Genomic DNA, 24,665 nt, shown 5'->3' with positions numbered 1-24,665 from the left:
TGTCATGTATACAGTAAGGGATTTTGGCAAGGGTCTCCGGGACTCCATTGAGTTCTAACGTTATCTAAAATGTGAGATCCATTGCAACACAGGCCTAGCCTGCAGTGTTTTCTACAATAGTAGAGGCTCAGTAAGTATCTGTTATGTAATATAATGATGAAACTAGAGTAAATTTTTTGATAGCAACTATTGGCAGGGTAGAAAATTAGTGAAGATCAGATTTTTAATTCTTCTTAGACTAGACTAAAGCCTGTTAGGAAGAGGAGCTGTTAAATATTATTTAGTCCAGCCCAATCATTAAAAAAATTAAAAATTGAAGTATAGAGATGTTAAATAACTTGCTCGAGGTCATGTGCCTGAGAATGGTGATGTGACCAGAACCTAGATTTTCTGACTCTTAATCAGATACTATTTTTTACCATATCACTTCCCATCATTTTAAACTAGGCATATAATTTTCAGCTAAAATTTGTGTGTGATTTATTAAAATTAGATACACAAAATGAAAATTCCCCAAATCAGTTTTTCATTAAAGGCTATTTTAAAAATGTGCATAACATATATTATACATTACTTCCACCTACTATATATTAAGAGTGTAATACCAATATTTTATTTTATAGTTAAATTAGGATCTTTAAAAAAATCTCATATACTATTACTCTGAGATTTTACCCAGATATACTCTCTTAAAGAGAGTAGAAGGCATTTCTAATATGTATTATATTTTTCAGAAAGATACTTCCATTGTGTTTTGTAATATACATTCATATTATCTTCACAATATAAAGCAAGAACACTTGCACCAGGGAATGCACTGTTCTTGATAGTGTTTAGAATGGACTATAAAATACACTTCAGGAGAGGAAGTTAGAAAGGCAATAGGCACCACTTATCAGCATCAAATACAAAGGTGTCAGTCTGGCCTCCAAACACTGAGCAATTCAATAATATACTAAGTTCATCTGCTGGTGAAGTTGCATTCATTATATGACTTCTCAATGATCCCTTCCCTATGTCACCACGTTTATGAAAAATTTGACAGGGGCTGTAAAAAACAATTTTTGCAGGTTGAGAGAAGCCTCACATTTTTAAGTTGGTCATCACCCTTTGCCACAAGGTTGCAACTGTGCAATCAAATAAAAAGCCCATTTATTTTAGCAGTATTTTCTACATTTGATCATATGCAGTCATGTTTTAGAAGCTTAACCCTTTGAAGATGACCCCATTATTGGAAAACATACATATTTTACTATTGACTCACACAGAATGCAGGCTCTGTATTTTGGGACAAGGTAGAGAAAGGAGAATGTCTAGATTGTTTTACCCAAGATCCCTCATGAGAGATTCATGAGGATATTTCCGTTTGCCCTCGATGCGAATATACAGAAGGTAGACCAACATTAGAGCAGTGGGAAACTTGGCAGAACGGGTTAGGACAGGGTTTGTGCAAAACCTTTTTCCGGTTTCAGTTTGAATGGGTTCCCAGGAAGTGTCAAGTCCGAACAAATCCAAAATTTTACAATGTAGCTCAGCCAAAACTGCTGAGATTCACCTGATTCTGGGTCAAAACCGTACAGAGCACACTGCGTTTTATTTGGTGTAAAGCCAATTGGACTGAACCTTTCAGGCAACTTCAATGAGAGGCTCATAGCCTTGGCAAAACCAAAAATGAACCTAGCTTGATCTTTGGTTTTAAAACAGCAAGTTCTGGCTTTGTAACGAGATAAAGGCAAGTTTTACTTAGCTTCAAGATTCTTACAAATACTTAGGAGAGGCACTGCAAATAATTAACAGTTATTCGGCCAGATTTACATACTCAAGTCTGTTGTTTCCTGAGCTTAACAGGGGCACTTTAGTATGCTAACTCATTTGTGTTCCTATATTCCTAAGTGCCCTAGAGCACAATTCAGTGCCCTAACAAAGAACCATGGCTCTTCTTCAACTTATGTGGCCGTAGAGTGATTTGCACAAGTAGTAGGATGAAGCACAATTAGTGCTAGATCCAGGGCAGGAGGGAAAGAAAATTAAAAATAAAACCCCCAACAGCAATTGTCTACTTGAATGTAGATGATTGAAGTAGGTGAATAATAGCATTAGTCTGTAATTTTTAATGAAACATATGGGCATACTCTCGTGATCAACCAGTACATAGAGTTCAAATCTGCTACCACTAATGTTAACTGAATGAATCCTGCTTAAGACTCTACAGTTTTTTTAAAAATAAAAATCATATCTCTAAGAGTTTTCCAGTGTTTTATAATATTTCTTAATATAGAAAAATCTGTGTATATTTTTCTCCATATAGCTTTTATCCTATACATTATTTTAGTACACTATCTATAAATACACTTTGGAAATAAGGGACATAAGACTTCTTTATGTATTTGAGAAGCGGACTAAATGCTAACAAATTGCAACTACTAATTACACATTTGCTCCAAGTCAATGGTTTTCAAAATTTTGATTAGATACTTCCTAAAATAAGTTTTTATGTTATGTATTGCCCCCTCTCACACACATACTTTTTAAGTTATCTAAATGTTTTCATCATAAGTTTAGGTAGTTGCAAAAGGTGACATTTCCTGGAAATATTGTAAATAATGGTATTTTCAAATAAAACTCTTTATCACTTATATAAACTTGCCCTGTAAACTTTAAATACCTCAGTAATTTGTTGCTAGCATTTATCCACTTGCAAAATAAATATGATCCTCTTTTTAAAAAAGACAGAAATTTGTCTTGTTCCTTTTCCCTTTTTATTTCCAATCTATTTTCCCTTACATTTATCTTAATACAAAACATATTTATGCTTGTAAGTCCTTTTATTGGTTACTCTATATTTCATCCTTCTTTGTAACAGCAATGTATACATACAAATCTACAGAGAAAAACTGATTTTTAAAATTTCCTGATTGTAATGCTTTAAGTGTTGTATACTTTTGTGAAATGAATTATCATTACAATTAATGCTGGGTATAAGTTTTAAGAAAAATTATTAAATGTGAAATGTTAAAAAAAAAAAAAGCTTTTAAAAGTATATCTCTTAATGGAATGGAATGGATATAGTTTCCTCTTCTCCTGCACTCAATTAGTTCATGTAACCATGGGTAAATGTTAATTTTTATTTGAATAAGACAGGGCTCCATTTCATTCCTATTTTTTTTTTTTGGTATAGATTTAATCACTGACAAATCTTGTTCACATAAAAAGTATATGAGAATGAAAGCATTTTTGTTATAACAATGTTCCTCAATTTCTGGAATTTGAAAAGTCTTCCTACTCTTATGGCAAATATTATATAGCAATCTGTCATCAAAAATTAATTTAATGATCTATAGGCTCTGTTAAGTCCTCTTTCAATTTTGTTGAAAGGCAAAGATTAGAAACCACCTAACCAAAGGACAGTAATGTAGTTATTAACACTGTTTACTTTCTGTTTCTGGAAGGTATACCAAAAAGGCTTTATTTACTAAGACTTATCAAATGACAATAACTGTTCTTTCACTTAGAGGTACTTTGTTTAACTCAACATATGAAGAAAGGGTTGAGAAAAATAAAAATCTTGTTCACTTTAATACCACTCAATCAGTGTAGTATCTTTGACATGTTTGTTTTATCTTAGCATTAAATATATATTCATATAAACCTTAGACCTACAGATTGGCAAAGCCAGTCCTCATTGTCAAATCAATCAGCCAAATCAGGCTTACTTTTCGGCAGGAAAAAAAGTCTGATTTCATTTTCTAATTCAATGAAATGTGTTAATACGCGTCCCTGTGACAACTGTCTCACTTTTGAATTATAATTCTAAGACAGATAAATAGATAAGGCATGGAGCCTGGCCACAGTTTGTCACATAGATGAAATAAGATACTGTTGCCTTTAGTGATTTCTTACCAACACTCTCTTAGCTTTGATTCCTGGAGCTATATATTCTTTGATTATAGCAGGGTGGTGGAAGAGGATAAGTCATTAAATAAAAAAGTCCTCACTGCACACATCCTCAATTAACGATATACGTGTAATTCAAAACACCTCAATCCCACTACCCTGTATATCTAATACAACTCTGTACTTAACAAAAATATACATGCGACTAAGAAGTCCTACCTCCGTGCCTTGAATAAAGGGGGCCACCAGGCACTCAAATCTTAAATTACCCCTTTTTTGGCACTCCAAAGTGCCTAGAGGAATTTGCCATCATGAAATTCTGGATGGGTGAAAAGGAGGTTTTTTGTTTTGTTTTGTTTTTTTAATAAAATAGGAGGAATTTGGTTATGAAAGTAAGACAGCCTCTGCACACAGAGCCATTTTAGGAGAAAGTGTGTGTAGAATCTGGGGATATAAAAATCAATTCTCTTAAAACTATTTGTGCCTGAATACATTCCCCTCAGAAGATCTTTGCACTCTCCCAGGGCCATGCTACCTTAGTTTGAAGATCATGCTTTAACTCATCATTATTGCTGGGGACAGCATTAATCATTTTGTAGCAAAATTTATTTTTAAAAAGTTCTTTTCTTTTACCATGTTTCAATTCCCCCCCCCCTTTTTTTGGTGAAATATGTCAGATACAAAAAAATCAAATCAAATACACACACACACACACACACACACACACACACACACACACACACACACACACACGGTTTAAAGAAAATGACAATTCTTTGTGGTTTTAATTAGCATTTCTCTGATTACTAATGAAGAGTATCTTTTCATATGTATCTTCTTCAATCGAAATGCTTGCTTGTATCTTTCACCCTTTTTTTTTCTTTTGTAATCTGGGTAATCTTTTTCTAATTGTTTTGTAAGTAATAAGATTTGGATCTAAACGGGTAATTGGTTATATCTGCTGTATCCTAAGTGTAGCTTTTCTTTCCACTGCTTTTTTGTTGCATTTTGATTTGATTTACAAAAGTTCTTAGATTTTATATGGTCACATCAGTCATTTCTTGTATATGACCTATGTTTTCAGTGCCTTCTTTGCCTTTTTTCCCAGAAAGCCTCTGAAAATATTCACCTATTTTTTGTTCTAAAAATCATATGGTTTTGCCTTTCACTTGTAGGCTTTCATCCACTTTTACCTCTGATATTAGACAGAGGTTCAGTGTAATATTTTTATATCCTCTATTGAAAAGTTCATTCTTACTCCCCTGATACGTGATGCCAGTTGTGTCAGACATTGTTTCCATGCACATTTATGTCTGTTTCTGAGTTCTCTATTTGATTATATTGACCAATTTATATATTTCTGTGCCAAGAATACATTACTTTAATTTCCATTGCTTTAGTAAGTTTTGATATGTGTTAAGAAAACTCCCACTACCTTGTTCTTCAGAACTCTCTTGGCTGTTCCAAAGTATCTTCTGTATAAAGGATTGGTAATTTTTTGTTAGATTTTTTTTCCTATGTACTTTGTATTTTTTGCTACTTTTGTATCGATATACTTTTCATTACATTTTCTCAGTAATTGTTGCTGAAGTTAGAAGGAGAATATACTGGTTTTTATCAAAGAAACTTGCTAAACTCTCTATTTTTTTCATAATTTATGAAATCCCTGGGCATTTTATATAAGCAATAGCAGTATTTGCAATAGTGATAGTTTTACTGCACTGACTAGGACTCCCTGCACAATGTTTAACAGAAGCTGTGAAAGGGCACATCCTTTGTTCCTGGTCTTAAAGGAGGACTTTCAACATTTCAGAGCTAAGGTGATGGTTGCCATAGGTTTTTTCCATATGACTTTTATCAGATTAAGGAAGTTTTCTTCTATTCTTAGTTTGCTAAAAAGTTTACGATGATGAAAATGATGACAGTGAAATAAATGCTTTTTACTCATCTACTGAGATGAATTAATCAAATTTTATCTCTCCTTAATCTGTCACTAGGGTGAATTACATTAATTAATTTTCTAATATTAAGCCAACCCTGAATTCCTGGAATAAACTTAATTTATTCATGATAAATTATCCTTTTTGAACATTCCTGAATTTATTTCACTAATACTTTGTGAATATTTTTGCATCCATGTTAATAACTGAGAAGGCCCTCATTTCCCTTATTTATACTTTCTATGGGTTTTGGTGCAAAAGTTATGCCAATTCATGATATGGGTTGGGCATGTCCTCTTTTTCTAGTCCCTGGAAGAGTTTTTATAAAATTTATAATTAGAAAATTATTTGCAATACTCTGCTATGTGGCTAAATTCTCCAATAGCTGTAGTTATATCCTGTTTTTCATTCATAATGGACATTGGTCTTTTTTATTTTATGACTGGTTGGTTAACCAACCAATTTTACTTTGTTGGCCCTATTGCATGTTTGTTTACTATTTCATTAATCTCTAGTCTTTTCTCTATTTTTTCCTTTCTTTTGCTTTCTTTAGATTTATTGTCCTTTTAATTTAATTTCCTTTCAATCTCTTATGTTGGGTGATAAACTCATTGATTTTTATCCTCTTCTTTCTGATGTAAGCATTTAAGTCTTTAGATTTCATCATAGATACTACTTCTACTATATCCCACATATTTTACACTTATTTTCATCATCATTCAGTTCTATATATTTTATAATTTCCACTATATTTTTTTGACCTATGAATTGTTTAGAAGTTTGTTTTCAAACTTCCAAAAGCCTGTGGTTTATCTGGTTATCTTTTTGAACGTTAGAGCTAGATAAGGTGATGTCACTAAGTTCTGGCCCATGGATGTGAACAGAAACGGTAAGTGCAGCTTCTAGTTTTCACTAAAGGTAAGTTACATGCCCTCCCCTCTTTTTCTCTTCGCTAGTTAGAATGCAAATGTAAAGGCCACAGGTGAAAGAGGCATTGGATCATGAGGCAGAGGCAACATATTGAGGATGGAGGAGTATAAAAGACAGAAGGAGCCTGGGTTTCTGATACCATGGTAACATCCTACCTGCATGGACAGCTTATATTTGGACTGCTACACGAGAGAAATTAATTTTTATCTTAGTTAACCCACTGTTATTTTTGGAGTTTCTCTGTTACTATAGTCATGTCTAACTTTAATACAAAGGTATGAGAATTTAAATTATCACAGTATTAATGGAAATGAAAATAAAAACAGATTTGAAAGGTGATACGAAGAACTGACTTCCTATCTCCAAGTTGAATTGCCTTACATTCCCTTTTCACTTCCTGAAATGACTCTTACCGTACTGTCTGTATTTCCTATTCTCCCTTGACATGCCATTTACTAAGTTCACTTCTCTAAACAAGAGCATCTGCTTTGACCCTGTCTTTCTGGCACCAAACTGCGCCTATCCCTAATTTTCCAAGCACATTTCTAAGGTTGGATCACCTCCAAGGTGCACTTGCCCTATTCGTGCTTGCATTCTCTCACCACCCCACTCTATCCTGCATACTGTTACTACATTTGTATTCCTATACACATTTACCAAACCACAACACCAGATTAAAAACCACCGATGGTTCCCTGTTGGCTTCCTAGCTGGGCTACCTACTGCCTTCCACCTCTCCATCTTGCAATGCATATGACAGAGAATGCAAAGTGATCACAACACTGTTTCTAAAGGAGCAGCCAGAATCCTTCCCAACAGAACGTTTCAGTAGCCACTACTGACCAGTAGGAACTGGCAGTCAGGAAGAACCTGTTTCTATCCCTGATATGAAAGATCAAGTCTAAACCTCTTGATTTGTATTTTAAAACTCCAGAATGTCTCCTATTACTCTCCCAAACTGTTATGTATGTTATCTCCTATGAACCTGAAGGGGAAAAAATGTGAAAGGCTTTGAAATGGAACAAAAACTTCCCAGTTGTCTTCAATGGAAAACTAGCTTTTGCCTAGCACACCCTCTGGGTTTTCTGATTCTATGGGATCTCTGTGCCTGTCATTGTCTCTGAGTTATTTATAACTATGTGAGTTGCAGATAACTGATAGCAATGCAAATGATTCTTGTTCACAGGCAATAAATTTTGTCTGGTGAGGTTCCAATGATTTCTCATTCCCACTGCAGAGGAAGCCAATTTTGCCTTGATTTTAAATTCATTTCAGCACTCTTTACTGCCTATATATGTGTGATTCTTTGAATGCCTCTGTAAGTCAGTTGTAATATCTTGCTCATTCCCTAATTAATGAGTTAAATAAAAACATTTGTCATGAGTTCATCTTATATTTGTATGAGAGTCATGCTTTTACCTTTTAAAAAAATATCCTTTTAACAAACTCTTTGTTCATCACTGCCTTCAAACTTTGATTTATGTCCCCAATATGCAATGGCTTCGCTGGCTCTTTTTACCTGACACTACTGATTTTTCTTATTTCAGAGATTAATCTAAAGTCCTTATCATGTTTTTAAACTACAAAATCCATGATTTTCATGATGAACCTAGACCACAATGAAGTCTTAATTTACTTTGCAATTATCTTTTTTTTCATAATAGCTCCTGCAAAATGCAGTATCTTTATTTGCGTGTTGTATAGTGCATTTTAATCTTATACCATTAATTTATCTCAATGTGAGTGGCTTCTCTCTTCAATTAGAGTATAAATTTCTTGAGGGAACAGATCACAATTTGTTTTCCTTTTTTCATCCTCAGTGTCAGCACAGTGCCTTAGATGATATCCAACAAATATTCATTGCTAAGTCCCTCCCATGGCTCTCATTCAAGATTTTTTTTTCCAGGTAATCATTTGGCTTTATTTGGGAAATCAACCTACTATATTTTGGCGGATGGTGGTTCCTTCTCAGAAAAATTCATATTTCTTCACATACTTTAGTGAAGATGTTTGGAGCTTTTGTGAAATGCCAAATAGAGTATCATATTGACTAGAAAGCCAAGGAAATAAAGAATAAAGTGATGTGCTTCTGGGGATTTTTTTCCCCTCAACTATTGGACTGATGCTGTTTATACCTATATTACTAAGTGCAGTCTTATGTGAGGGTAAGATACGTTTCGTTCAGTATTCATTCTTTCATTCTATGGATGTTTATTAATTGTCTACTATACATCAGACATTTTTTACAGATCTTGGTGATGCATTTGCAAATAAAATGCAATTTCTAATTTAAAGAGCTTACCTACTAGTGAAGAAGGAGAGGGAAAATTTGAGGAAGAAGAAGAAAAATGGGCATCTGATTGTGACCTAAGCATACAGAGAATTCGTGGCAAGCCAAATCAAGTTTCTCATTATGATGAAAAAACCTTCTTATTTTCAAGTATTATAACTATTAAACCTTTAAAATCAATCTATTGTAAATACTTGGAATGGAATGGTGAGAATTCAAACTTTTGCAGATTTATATCACCATGATATACACCCTACACGCAACATCTTATGTGCCCTTAATACAAACTCAACCAAATGTGGACCACCAATGCTTTTCTGAGAGTTAAGTGCTCAGTTGTGAGAGAATTATAAATGATCTTGAGATTGCTTTCAGCATATTTGATATTATGAACTATAAAGTACTTTATCAGTTCAGTAGTCTACCAAGTGTATTAAATTCTGCTCCTTATAATGCCATATGAAGTCAAAGGACTTCTTTTTTTTTTTTTTTTTTTTTTTAATTTTAACAGAATTTATTGGTTTTCTTTCTTTTTTTTGAGACAGGGTCTCACTCTGTCACTTAGGCTAGAGTGCAATGGTGTGATCATGGCTTGCTGCAGCCTTTAACTCCTGGATTCAAGTGATCCTCCTGGCTCAGCCTCCGGAGTAGTTGGGACAACAGGCATGTGCCACCATGCCCAGCTAATTAAAAAAAATTTTTTTGTAGAGATGGGGTCTTGCTACTGCCCAGACTGGTCTCAAACTCCTGGTCTCAAGTGATCCTCTTGCCTCAGCCTCCCGAAGTGCTAGGAATACAGGCCTGAGCCACCTTGCCTGGCCCCAGAATTTATTGGTTTTCTTTGAGTATCTCTGGTCAGGCTTTGGAAGGGCTCTCCGCGTTCTTCTAGTCTTGTTTTCGAGCTGCTGCTTCTGCAGCTTTTAAGGCCTTTTTTTCCTTCTTCAGCTTCTGAACCTCCTGGAAAACCCGAATGCAGAGAGCCTTCTTGGTCACGAATCTGCGGTGGGCTGTTCGGTAATACAGAGGGGGAAAAGTGTACTCAATCCCCAGCTCCCTGCATGTCTTCTCGAAGACATCATAGTTAGTGTTACGGAGGTTTTTGAGCATCTTTTTCCTCTGGTCGATACTCATCAGCAGATAGCGTTTGTGGGCTTTGTCCTTTCGATGTTTCTGCATGTGTTCCTCATAATTGCGTATCTTGATGGTCAAGGCAACAATTCGAGCCTCCAGGGATCTGGTGTCCTCAGGGTTTGCCACGACCTTTTTCATCAACTGTTCTTCCTTGATTTTTAGCTTCTCCTTCTTGTTGGCCATTTCCAAAGACAAGAGTCTTTTCACGACATCATCAACCTTCTCAATTCCAGGCACGTTCTGGTAGTCTTTAAGCAGCATGGAAGGGGGTGGGTCATCGTCTTGGCTGGGCTGGACTGGTTTCTGGATGGCATATCCGCGGACGGCCTGGAGGAGGACACTTCGAGGCTGCGGGCCCGACTGGCTGGAAGGAAGCCTGGCGCTCCCTCTGCCCAGCAGCCCAAGGACTGGGGCCTGGGTCACTGTCTGGGTCCGAATCGAACTCAGCGCCCTCCACGCCGTCCTCAGCATGGTGACTCTAACCCCCGGGGCCCCGCGCCTCGACCGCTGTCCCTTTCGCGGTACCGGCGGCCTCACACGGGCGCCGCCATGCTGGCTCCAAAGGACTTCTTAATATTTGATCATTAACATTATTGCTGAACATTTTAATTTTTATGGTTTTATTTATAATTATTTTAAATTAAAACTGTCTTATGAAAACTACTACCATAAAAAACCTAGCCCATTTAACCAATTTTATTTTTCTCATGATGACATTTTATTTTCACCTTTATTTCTAGGGGAACCCTTAGAATAAGACCTTTAAAATTCTACTCCATAGAACTTTGTTACTAAAGATATTAGATAAACTTTTAAAAACTAACAAGTACAAATAAAAGTTACTGGTTTTTGTCATTGCTGATATTTTCACTTTTGCATAGCATATTGGTACAATTCAAATGACTAAATAATAAATAAATAACAAGCAATGAAATAATGATAACGATAACCTAACATTTCTTTGGTCCTAAGTATTTTCACACATATTTTCTCTCTTAGTTCTTGATCTTATAAAATAATTTTAATTGCAAAAATTTATACAGATAAAGGAATCAAGAAAGCAGCCATTTGTTAAATGTTGTATAAGTAGCATTTTGTACACTGAATCCAGGTCTTCAAACTCAAAAATCCTGTTTTTTGTTCATGTTTTTTAAAAAAGCATTTAATTCACAAGCCAAATCCTGTTGGCAAGACACTTTCTAAGGGTAAGTAAAATACATGGTGAGAGAACACTAAACATTTTATTCACCTATAATGTCATCATGCTGAAACTGAGAAGGTCAGTGTACTTTCTAAATGGCCCAGTTAAATCTAAGGAAGTAGCTATTCAATATTTACCCACTAGGGCCTAGACACTGTCAATCAAAATCACTTGCTTACATTACTAAAATGTGCTGTGTTAGCATCTTTCCAATCGTCAAACTCAAAAAATAAATATTTTATTCTTCATTAACCATATTGCTTATAGGATTTTTATTTTTCTCCTGCTCATGAAAAATATAAAGAAAAAATCATTACTACTCCCAAGATACTATTTATATTTTATGTATTTTCTTCAAGTTTTTTTTAATGCAAAAATACGCACACTTAATATTTGTAACACACTCTGTTTTAAATTTCTAGTTGCCTAGCTAATTTTTTTTTTTTTTCTATTTTTGGTAGAAATGGGGTCTCGCTCTTACTCAGGCTGGTCTCGAACTGACCTCAAGCGATCCTCCCAGAATGCTAAGATTACAGGTGTAAGCCACTGCACCCAGCCCATCCCACTCTTTATATGTCTTTATACAACACTTTTTTCCCCATATAACAGCAAGGTAATATTTAATTTTTTGAAAATATGACTTTTTATAGTTGTTTAATATTTCATCATAAGATGGTACCATAATTTATCTTACTGTTCTTCCAATTTAAATGGTTTTCATTATAAACATTTTTATAAAATATAATCACACTTACTAAAACAACAAATAAAAATACAGTTACAACCTATAATTCTTATCTAACAAGTCAATATTGTGAGTCAATATTGCTCATTCTTTTCTGTTCTTTTTTTATATGATTATATGTTATCATTAAAGTATACAAGATTTTATATCTTGAATATGTTTCCATTTAATATATTATAAACCTTTTCCATAAATGTTATGGCACGTTGAATGGAAATTCTATACTTTATCTAAACATTACTTTATTGCCAAACAATAAGTTGGCTTCTCTTTTTTTCAAATTTAAAAATAATTTTCCAATAAACATTGTAAGAATGTGGTCTTTACATCTATGCAATTAAAAAATTATTTCCTAATACTAGATTCCTACAAGTAAGATTATTCAGTAAAAGGCTGGCCAGCTTTTATCATTCTGTTTTGGATATTGGGAAAACAATGTAAAAAAATGTATAAATGGTGAAAACAACCTGGGCTTCAAGGTATAAACAGCATCCTGATCTCAGTGTCTCATCAACTAATCCTTTTAGTGATTGTGAAATACAGAAACAGATACGCAAGTATTGATTATATTAAAACTAATTATGGTTTCCATACATTAGTACATCTTGGCATCATGAGTCCTGAGAGATAAATGACCACTTAAATATGCTCAGATTTTAATTTTTTTTCATTTTAAAAATTCTGTATCAACATACCTTTTAGATATAGTTAGGTCATTTTCCCCTTTGAATCTTAGATGTAGTTTTAGAAATGCTTTCTGGAATTGATTCCTTTGGTGTGCTCTGAAATCCACATCAGGAGACAGCAGTAATTCTGATACAAGGAGAAAGAAAATGCCCCAACTTACCGTTTCTAATGCAATTACACGTTCCTGGAAATAAAACATAATACATAATTACAAAACCAAAGATATTAGAAATTGTTTCAAATTTACTTAATTTTCAGGTTTCCTATTTATCCTCTATTTTTAATAATTTACTTTAAATATGTAAAAATGAGAACTCTTACTCAGAATGATCTCTACAATACAAAATAGTCATAGAAAGTCACTATACCTTTTCTCATCTCATCTAGTGTTAGGACCACAGAGTTTAATTTCACGGTAAATATCATCAATCAAGTACAGTTACTGAAAGGAATAGATCTTACCACTTTAGCATTGGCAAAATTACTTATCTATACAGGGATATGTAACCATTAGATAGATTTGAATATATGAACATCTACTAGACAATAGCAGTGATACAGAAAAGATATTTAGCATATATACTTAGCTCTCAATTAGGTATGCAGTGAAAAATATGATCTCATAAGAGGGTAAACTCAGACATAAGAATAACTTCATTCATTAAAATTAGTAAGTAAATTGTTGTAGAAAACAAGGCAGAGAAATAAATGAGAAAGATATGCCACATGCAGCCTATCCTCAACCCAAATAGACCTTCATTGTCTACAGACTTCTAAGATGAAGGTTTACAGAAATGTTTTGAAAGAGGTCATTGATGACAATGCTTAAAAAGCTAAATCATTAAGAAAATGTTTGTATTTTCAACTTCATAGTTGTATTCTCAACTGTTTTCAGAGCTGACAGCTATAAAAAGGAAGTCTTTACCAAATAAAAAAAGACTAAATTTGAGATAAAGCAGAGTCTGAAGATTTAAGAAAATGAAAAGCCAGGCCGGGCGAGGTGGATCACACCTGTAATCCTAGCACTCTGGGAGGCCGAGCTGGGAGGTTCGCTTGAAGTCAGGAGTTCAAGACCAGCCTGAGCAGGCACGAGATCCCCAACTCTACTAAAAATAGAAAATATTAGTCAGGTGTGGTGGCGCACTCCTGTAGTCCCAGCTACTCGGGAGGCTGAGGCAGGAGGATCACTTGTCCCCAGGAATTTGAGGTTGCTGTGAGCTAGGTTGACACCACGACACTCTAGCCCAGGCAACAGAGTGAGACTCTGACTCAAAAAAAAAAAAAAAAAGAAAAAAAAGAAATGCCATCCTTTTTTAGGAGGGTCAAGGTCATTTGTCTTTCTTTTCTCTTGTTTTAAGAATTGGAGGAAATTGGAGGGAATCTATGGAATCTGGATTTTTTTTTTGTTTAATAGAATTAATCATTTATCCTAAGAATTAAAAAGAGGAAAATGGTGCAGGGAATGACTCAGTTCAGTGCTCTGCTGGGACCCACATGGACCTATAACATTTAGAAGCAGAGTGAACTTGGCTCTTAACTGCATTCTCTCAGCATCACCTAAAACAGAGGGCTTGCCCCTGATGACTTCAGCAACTCAACCTCCAACTCTCAGACTCGGAAACTGAGTGGAATATTGCTCCCCTATAAACATTTGGCTATGTGGACACCAGTAAAATGAATATATTATACAAAATCAGCCCAAAGCAGGCTGTTTTTTAGCAATATAATCTGTTTAATTGGATTTTATTGGCACACTTGAAGAGGACCTCACCCTCGCCCCCATAATTTTCATAAAATAACTGCTATTTTGTTGGTGACTTGTGTACCGTCATATTTGAGCGCTTCATAATAAATGCCTATGATGCCTCAAGGGGGCTTTGATCTGTTGTTACCAGGCATCTTATTCACAGTGCATCCGGGACAAAACCATTCAGCAATGCTTTATTATCCTTTGCAGACTAAACAGAACCTCATTAGATGCCTTATACAGACAGCAACAGCCTTTGGGCAGCATCACATTTATATGAACCATCTTGGAAGGCTCAAAATATTTATAGCCCTATTTGGGCCTTAAGTTTTCCCTATACCATGGGTTTCTGGGCTAGTATTATTTAGGATTAACATATTTTAAATGCACACATAAAGTTGGCTTGAAATGGGCGACTTTATATAGTGTCAAAACAGTTCTGAATTAAATTGTCTTAATTCATATCTTAGTGCTTGGCAAAGAGAAACTGAGAACATCATAATTTATATATTAATGCCTTCCTTTTATTTAAATATTTATTTTAAAAGAAATATGTGCCTAGTCAATGAGACTATGAACCCAAATGATTAAAACACCTCCATTTTGTTAAAATGTAAAGGTCTATAAATAATATGTTTGAATGCACATTACTTTATATCTGTCTTTCTAAAACATACTCCATTCCAAAATGGTACAGACAGCTTTCAATAAAAAAAGCAGATGTTAAAAAACATGAGGAAATTAGAAAAATAGAAAATTTAGTTCATTAACCTGAATTTCAATAATTCAATTTACCAATCAACAACAGATAATAAGCTACCAACCTTATTGGCAATTAGTGAGCTTTGTCTAAATTGTAAAGTTTTCAGTTTTAATTGCAGGCGTTAAATAAAAAGAAACTATTCCCAGTCTTTATGAACTTAATACTTGATTTTAAAATTTAAAAAATGTATTTTGAAAAGTTTAAACAGTTGTAGCTGACATCTTTATTGGCAGACAAGATTAGCTATTATATATCTGCATATAACAGAATTAGGCTACTGTGCATCCTCATTCTCAAACAAAATATTTGCATATTTCTTCTCATAAGCCAATACTGTAGCTTTGATACAGTTCATAAAAAAAAAATGCCAGTATAGGTCCTAGAATGAATGTATAATTACACCAAAATAAATTATATCTCCTTAACCTCTCGCACCCCACCTAGAGCTGCATTTGTAGTTTTTTTTTTCCTTTTTCTTTAATCTACAATATTCATTTCAACTGATTCTTATCTTCAAGCTCAACCTGCAGGTTCAATACTCTGCTCCCCACCCTCACACTCCCAAGCTTGGATCCTGAAAAGAAAAACATTAAGACCCTGAAAGGGGGGTTAGGAGGTGGGAGAAGTAGAGAGGGAGGACAGTCTCCACAAGTAATTAAGATACTTTTATGCTGTTTCAGATACTTTTAATAAGTCAGTGGTTCTGATTTTTGTAGTCATGGACTTTGAGAGTCTGCTAAAACTTGACCTTTTCCCTAGGAAAATGTACATTATACACAACACACACATGTAATTTCGTATAGACTTTTAGGGGAAACATAGACTCTCTGAAGCCTACCCATGGGCCTCCAAGCTCTTTTACTTCAAATAAAAACACCTAAAATAGGATGTAAGAATATTATAAAAATACTGTATTAAATCAAATCTTTTTCCTTTATGAAATGTTTCTAGATAAATATTATAACATCAGAAACAATTAGACTGTAAGAGCCCAGGGCAGAAGTAAAAATATGAAACTCCGAGTGGGATGGCAGGGTGACACAAAAATGAAAGGAAAAATTTCCTTCAAATATTTTGAAGAAAAAAAGTGTTTTGGGGGAAAACCCTATTTTGTTGCTATCGTTTTTATGTGATTAGATAGTCTCTTTCCCACTATTCTTTAGTTCTAAAAAACAGAAAGTTTAAGAAACACCTAAAATGGCAAAAATACTAATGTTAATGTTTACTCTTAATGATTGTACTTGTAGTCACTACACTGCATAATCACTGAGTTACAATGGAAAGTGATAATAGCTCTTCTATTTGGGGGGAAGCCTATAGCATATGTACTATTAAAAAAAGTATTTTAGCTTTTTATGATGAGGTTAGTAACCTGCTTTGAGGTATATATTCATTTGCTACCTGGTCACATTGGGGTGTACATTAGAATTCACAAGTGAACCAAGGCAAATTCATTAGCATCACTGCAGATGGGCAAATATTTGTAGGCTAAGTTAGAAAATCAGCACTAACTGGATCATTGTTATCTTAATACCTGATCATTAACATTTATTTGATTCAGCTGAGTGAATCAATTAGACACATTGATTCATCACATTTAAGAGATGAATTAGAAGCTTATAGGTCTAAATAATCAGAATTCTTCTGCCTCTGGTAAGCACAGTCGAACAGGTGGAGTGACTTTATTTTATCACAGTAATGCATTATTTTCCAAAAGTGCTTTAAATATAGCTTTAGCATATGAATAAGCACAACACTACCATGAAAAATAACAAAAGTCTCTATCTTTTCCATGTCTAAGAAGTTTGAAGAGTATAGAATAATTCTGGAAATTTCTCTGGAATTTAAGGGCCAGGATGGACATATTTTCATAAAGAAAATGAGGACTTCCACCCATCACTGTTCTAAAACACAAAGCCTCTCTTCTGGAAGAAAAACCCACTCAGCTTCACTCAAAGAGGCCACTGCATGGTGTTCTTTCTTTGAATGTCAACTCTGATTCATCGCACTCACACTCTACCTGCTACTTCCTACATAAAGGATACAGAATGAAATGCAAATATGTGCTCGTTTTCTTCTAGGCATTTCCCCATGACAATCCACTACATTTTAACAATTTGCCAGTTATTTTTCAATAATTAAGAGAGCTAGAAATAATTTCAAATGTATTCTTTTTCAAACTTTAAGATTGTAAAAAAAGAAAGAAAAAGGCTTTGATTAGACATCACAAAAAATATCAACATTTCATATAGTGATTTAAAATAAGTTAAAACAGAGATAAAAATCACAATGTCAATATATCAACATGAAAAAAATTTTTAAATATACCTTAGGTTGGCTTTGAACATACCAAATGCATCAATGATCTAAACATAAAATTGCATGTTATCTATTAGAAGTCAGACAAAGTTACTCTATACTTCAAAAAACTCTACGATGGTGGCTTTAAAGCAGGTTCCACTGGTTTTCCCAATCATCCAGTGTTCAATCCAGCCATCATTAGATACTTGCAGTCAATTTTTTTTTTTTTTTTTTTGAGACAGAGTCTCACTCTGTTGCCCAGGCTAGAGTGAGTGCTGTGGCGTCAGCCTAGTTCACAGCAACCTCAAACTCCTGGGCTTAAGCAATCCTACTGCCTCAGCCTCCCAAGTAGCTGGGACTACAGGCATGTGCCACTATGCCTGGCTAATATTTTCTATATATATTTTTAGTTGGTCAGATAATTTCTTTCTATTTTTAGTAGAGACGGAGTCTCGCTCTTGGTCAGGCTGGTCTCGAACTCCTGACCTCGAGCGATCCACCCGCCTTGGCCTCCCCGAGTGCTAGGATTACAGGCGTGAGCCACTGCACCTGGCCCCAAGATACTTGCAGTCAATTTTTGTTAATTCATTTCACTAGCTGCTTACGTGACTTTTCAAATAACCTACTTCAGGGTCCAAAATAACAAAACAAAAATACTGTGGGTGGAGGGAAAAACCACAGTGATGCGTCAAGATTTTGTCTAAAAAGTTATCAATAAAAAAACTCCAACATTTTGACTTATTCAGAAAAATTAATTTAAAGGTATAGATCATGTTCTAGCATACAGTGAGTACCCAGTAATGTCCCTTGTTACTTGCTTTCCACTCGGATGTGGCAAATCCCTGCCAGAATCAGAAGCAGACGCAATCACAGGATTTAAGAATAAACTCAAAGTGTGTGACTCACATTTCCGATATGTTACCTCATCTACCACCATTGCCGTAACAGAGACCCAAGGGCAGCCAGTTGTTCTTCTGCAGCTTTCTTCTGCTATGCGCTCTGGTTGGCATTTTGGTTTGTAGTTTTGTTTGTTATGAGGTCATTATTGACCATTATACTTCAGTTTGACACTATTCGGGAAAGGCTGAGGTTGTACTCCTACAGGAAGTGGGATATGTGTGTGGGTTCGTGGGATAGAGAATGCAAGCGGGGTGGAGGAGGAAGACAAAGAGAAAGATATGGAAATGCGGCTCTGCAGGTTTGTTTGGACAGATTTCAGACTGGAAAACACAGCCTGAGAGGCAAGGGTTTTGTGTAAAGACCCTATAAATACTTCCAGTTAGTTATATGAAACTGATACCAAAAAATCTCAGATTTACCCTTTATATTTCAAATCACAAAGCAAAACAATGAAAATGTTTTTTCCTCTAAAATGAAGTAGCATTTCAAGATTCTTCCTTTAAAACACAATGTAATGTGGTACACAGGTATGTGCCTACCGAATATGACTTCAAACAAAACGAAGGACAAGAGACACAGAATTATCTTCTCCAGGGACCGTCCGATTCCACAGTGAAACTGCTGGAAACAGGTAACAAAGGAGAGTGACATGTGGACTGGAGAGCAACTAAATATTATTTTCAGATAAAGATTATGATGGTGGTTAGGGACAATGCATATTCAGAGATTGTCTTCAAAAAGAGATGGAGGAAGAGGAAGTGAGTAGTAGGGGGAGAAAGCCAACAATTCAAAAACAAACACACCATATTTTTTTCCAAGGATTTACATTTTTAAAAGTAAAGTACATGTCTCCAGTTGTGAGGTTAGTCATATATCAGCAGGATATGTTCTGAACTCCTATGCAAATTATATTGCAATGGTGATTGTGGCATAATGTATGGGAAGGCTTGTGTCATGCAGAACTTATGCAAACAGTAGGGTATGCTTTCATTTTCAGGTATACAAAGGGGTACATATCTGACTGCCACCAAACATAGCTGGTCTAGTGAGACTCCCTGAGGCTGACATCTCCTTTGTTTCCCCCAAGAACACACGTCTCCTGGGCTTCTAGGTGAAGAACATTTGCAAGGAAACCCATATAACCACAGAATCCTTCTTCCCAAGCCCCTTTCTGCTAAATATTTGAATTATAGCACTTGGTTGTCGACTATCATGCATGTCACACAGTTGAGTCATTAAATGGTACGAGCAAACAGTCCATTTTGGGAATTAAATTGCTTACCTACCTTTGGATAATTCTAAAAATCCACAAACTAATTTATATGCGGTCATTTACTCAACAGTTTCCAGGAATTAAAGCGCAAGGAACACTATATTAGAGACTCGCTTTTTCAGCCCTCATTTCCATATTCCTTCTGTGTGATTCTGTGCAGTCACCTCTCAGCATTCTACACGGGAGAGGCTGCTGCTAAAGATAATCACAACTAAACAGAAGACCTTAAAATAATAAATTTGGCTGAGATGAGATAGCTTTTTCTTTCTTCCTAATTCAGCTTTATTTAGACTAAAGCTATTATTATTTTCCATTTCCTGATATACAAGCTCAGGTAAGAAGAGAAATATGGCTGAAGAATTTAAAACTAACGTCAGATTATCTATCCTCTGATAATCAACAATGCACTATTCTTATTATCTAAGAAAGCGGAGGAAAAGAACAACCCCAAAACTTAGTTTTTAGTTGTACTTCTGGGAAGTATACCTGAAGGCTGGATTATCCTATATGCCCTAAAATAAAGCAGACATATTTTCACTATTTAGTTCCAAATATCCTAAATATTCCTATCTATGAAATACTTAACTGCTTTTTCTTCAAATTGAGCTTCATTCTGATTTTTCACTGCAGTCTGACTAGCATCTTCCCAAGGTGGATGTTTAAACCATAGCTTCGGCTGTTTAAGAGAGACGTGAGTTATGAAAAAGAGTTGAAAGGTTCTATTATCTTAAAGTAATTAAAAGTGCTATAAATAGTAATAGCTATAAAAATAACACTAAGAAGACTATAATAATTTCAAAGTTTTTATATTTTTGCATTTGGGGAAAATGATATTATATAGTACTTTTAAAACGGTCCCCAAAATAATTCCTTACCCAGTTTAATGTGACAAACTTTAAGGAAATCATTACCTAAAATTTAAAACATCTTACTTTTCAGGATTATAAATAAGGAATAGTGATTTTGGTCAAAGTGTCCTCAATTGTCTTGTTTTCAAAATTATCCCTGGAAGTAACTCATCCTAAATTTCAAAGTCTAAGAAATGAAGAAATAAATAAGATGGGAGTCTGATTATAGTCGCATCTGGGCAGTTTTAGCCTGTAATGAAAGCTACCGCTCGCACTTCATAGAGCCCTGATGCAGTGAGACTGTACGAGTTCAGGATGTCTGATTATTCAAAATTATACCTTTTCATTTGTGAAATTATTTAAAATTCTACCAACAGAAATTTATTCTTTGAGGAAGAACTCAAAAATTTATTCTTGGACTCACTTATGCCAGTTCATCTTTTCAAAAGCCCACATTCTTGAGATAGATAACCATTAAACTAGTTCATTTTAAGGCGGGATGGGCCAAATCCAGCCAGCCACATGTTTTTCCAGGCCCATGAGCTAAAATTGGTCTTTGCACTTTTATTTGGATGAAACAATCAGAGTAAGAATAATATTTCATGACATGAAAATACGTCAGACAGGTTGGTTAGGTTAAGTCCCCATGAAGAGGTAACATTTTTGCTGAAAACTAAAAGACAGAAATGAGCCAACCATTGAAAGAGCTAAAGGAAGTGTATCACAGAGAAAGGAGGCAGCAAATGCAAAGGTCCTGGGACAGGAATGAGTTTCCTTAATTTCAAGAACAAAAGGGACACCGGTATGTGTTTTGTGGCTATTAATGAAAACAATCCTTTAAATTACTATTATCATAACAATCAACACTATTCATTGAAAGTTTAAGTGTCAAAATTGTATTGGGTACTTATATGTTTCTATTTTATTTATTTATTTATTTATTTATTTATTTATTTATTTATTTATTTATTTATTTCAAAATATTAAGGGGGTAATGTTTTTGGTTCCATGGATCATTTCTGTAATGCTTGAGTCCTGGCTATAGGTGTGCCTATCACCCAAATAGTGTTCATAGTACCCATTAGGCTGGTTTATTCCCCTCCTCTCCTCTCCTTATCCCCTGGTTGCTCTCCACTGAGTTTTATTTCCCTCTGTGCACTTGTGTGCTCATTGGTTAATTCCAGTTTAAAAGTGAATACATGTGGTATTTGATTTTCCATTCTCGTGATACTTCACTTAGGAGAATGGTTTCCAGTTCCATCGATATTGTTGCAAATGGTATTAATTCACCATTTTTTGTTGCTCAGTAGTACTCCATGGTATACATACACCACATGTTATTAATCCAGTCATGAATTGATGGGCACTTGGGTTGATTCCATACCTTTGTGATTGTGAATTGTGCTGCAATAAACATTTGAGGGCAGGTGTCTTTTTGATGTTCTTATTTTTAATACTCACAAAAACTTCCAGTGGAAGGATATTATTAATTTCATTCATTTAAAGTTAAAGAAACAGATTCCAACACATTAAATGTGTTGAAGTTCACATCATAATTAAATGGTGGGGCTTGGACTTTAATCCAGGTCTGTCTGACTCAGAAGAGTCTATACTAACTCTTAAAAACAGATTAAAAGTTATACATATGTATGTATGCATGTATGTATACACATATATGTGTGTGTGTGTATGAGAGAGAGAGAGAGAGAGAGAGAGAGAGAGAGAGAGAGAGAGATCGTTCACCCTTTAACAGCTCTGCAAAATACAGCTAATGGAAATACCACATGCTGACAGTACAGTTTTATGAGCAAATAGACAATAAATACTTTTTTATTAGTATCAGGGCTGTTTTCTGTTTTTGCATGGTAAAGGTTAGGGGATGCACTGGAACACTGTTCTGCAACTTCTTCCTTAAAATTACATATGCCAGAACTGCATTCCAGAATCTAATTTTTAACAGACATCAGGTGACAGTGTAATAAAATATACTGTATCACAATAAAATTTAATGATCAAATAAAAACTGTTATTTGTATACATTTTTATATTTATTTCATGATATAATAAAGGAGAAATTATATTTTTGCCATATGCCTTTGTTAAGTAAGTTGCAACTCTTTCTTACTTCTCTGGGTCTGATATCAGGCTAGTAGTAGCACACACAGTCAATACCACTGGGGAAACAGCAGAAGAAAGGACAGAGAAAAGCAAAAATCTAAACTTAATTAGCTGTGATATCATACAGCTAAATGACACCCCCATTGTTCTGGTCCCCCAATTCTTATGGATCTGGACTGCAGGAGTTTGGATTCATCACTGAGCCCATATATGGCCTCCTTGCTCCAACTCCTGTTTCACCTGTGACAAATTTATTAGTTCTTTCTTTTCTAACAGTAAAATGAGAACTTGGGACTTCTATTACAACCTGAATGTAGTAAAGGCATGGAGTCTCTTGTAGGTAATATTTGCTATTTCACTTTATGAGCACATACAGAAATATTGTTAACAGATATTGCATATAATCTACTAACATGATAATAAGGCTTCACACTTTCAGAAGTAAATATTAAACTTCCAGCAAATTAAATATAGAATAGTAAATGTGATGCAGAGACTCTGGAAAAGGAGTGCACTTTAGAAGCAATTTTTAAAATGCAGAATAATCACTGATTACAATAAAAAGTAAAAATGGAGGAGATGCTTATTAGTCATTTTTTCAGCACATTTTAGCTTTATCACTTTTTGCACAATTTAAAATTTATGGAAACCTTCTAATGCTGCCTTTAATTTTTGCCAGAATATTTTGAACTTGGTTTAATACTGAAATTGAAGAAGCCTGAGGAGGGCTTTCATAACAACTTTCTTTGGTTTGTTTATTTAAAACATGATGAATAAGCAAAAAGAAAAGGTGCAGAATGGAAAAAGAAAAATGATCCCTTCTTCTTCCTAGAAGTGTTTGAGATTATTGGGCTGTTCATAATCTTGCACCAGGAATTAAAATCTTCCTCACATGCTAGTAACCAAATATATATGACACTGCCCCAGTTGTTATATGTATGTAAATTTGGAGTCTAAGAATTTATAAGTAGTTTTAAAGTTATAGAAAGGCGAGAAGTTTCACTAATATTAAGTCCTCTGTATCACCTGACTTATTTAATGCACTCTCTAAAAATTATGTAGTTTCTTATAGTCTTTTATTTTGAGGAGATAGGGTGCCACTATTTTACCACAATACATGTTTAATATGTCTGCTAATGCATCATTCTTCCAGGAAAAGAAATGGAAGAAATTAAAAGAAAGACCAGAAACCTAAACAAACCAGAAAAACAAAAAAAGGTAGAGAAATTCCATTTTTCATAGCTCATGAAGTATTTAAGTATAATAGTAATAGTATTAATAGTACAGAAGCAAAGCAGGTTCAAATACAAGTACTAGCCCCAACACTTACTGGCTATGAACCTTAGTGTTGTAATCTGGAAAATGAGAATAGTAGTATCTACCTTTTAGGATTGTTGTCAGGAATAAATGACATAGATTTAGAAGTTTTGGCACGGTGTACCGACACAAACAATTGCTCAATAGCTATTACTCTCACTCATTAACAAGTGGGAGGTGACTTTTTTCTTCTCCTTTGATGCACACACCATCACCCTTCCAGGCTGAGTTAGCACAATCCTGACAGGAGTTGACAAGTGCTAAATAAGTATTTGTTAGTAGACTGAAGCATAATATTAGTAAGATTTCAAGACCTCAGACTAGGGAAATGCTCTGCAATGTTCCTGTATACTCTGAAAAATCAGCCAGAGATTGGGAGAGGAGATAGGTCTAGGAATGAGAACTACAGTTTCTTTCAATGATGTCCTACTAATAGGTAGAACCTCAGAGATTTGTCTTATGAGTCAATGAACATTTGTTTCAACCAGAAAGGTATTGTTGCTGAGCACTGTTTCCAAATCTGTTGCACACTATAGTCATAATTTAGAATATTGCTTTTCACAACTGTCATTGTTATCAG

General features: G+C 34.7%; 2 protein-coding genes across 5 annotated transcripts in view; both read right to left on the bottom strand.

The window, feature by feature from the left end:
• The window catches only part of CEP128 (centrosomal protein 128), a 338,052-nt gene that overhangs the window by 43,512 nt on the left and 269,875 nt on the right, over positions 1-24,665 (bottom strand). For all 4 annotated transcript variants that reach the window (XM_045562464.1, XM_045562473.1, XM_045562480.1 and 1 more), the window contains one exon: positions 12,979-13,002. In XM_045562464.1, coding sequence (XP_045418420.1) covers positions 12,979-13,002 — 24 coding nt within the window. The remainder of the gene's footprint in view (positions 1-12,978; positions 13,003-24,665) is intronic.
• LOC123645947 (28S ribosomal protein S15, mitochondrial-like) lies at positions 9,866-10,761 on the bottom strand. The gene has a single exon (XM_045562502.1). The coding sequence runs from the start codon at positions 10,654-10,656 to the stop codon at positions 9,940-9,942; it is 717 nt and encodes a 238-aa protein (XP_045418458.1). The 5' UTR covers positions 10,657-10,761; the 3' UTR covers positions 9,866-9,939.

The sequence above is a fragment of the Lemur catta genome, chromosome 1, assembly GCF_020740605.2.
Source record: "Lemur catta isolate mLemCat1 chromosome 1, mLemCat1.pri, whole genome shotgun sequence".
NCBI lineage: Eukaryota > Metazoa > Chordata > Mammalia > Primates > Lemuridae > Lemur > Lemur catta.
The sequence above is the reverse complement of the archived record's forward strand: the minus strand, read 5'-3'. Positions and strand labels throughout refer to the sequence as shown.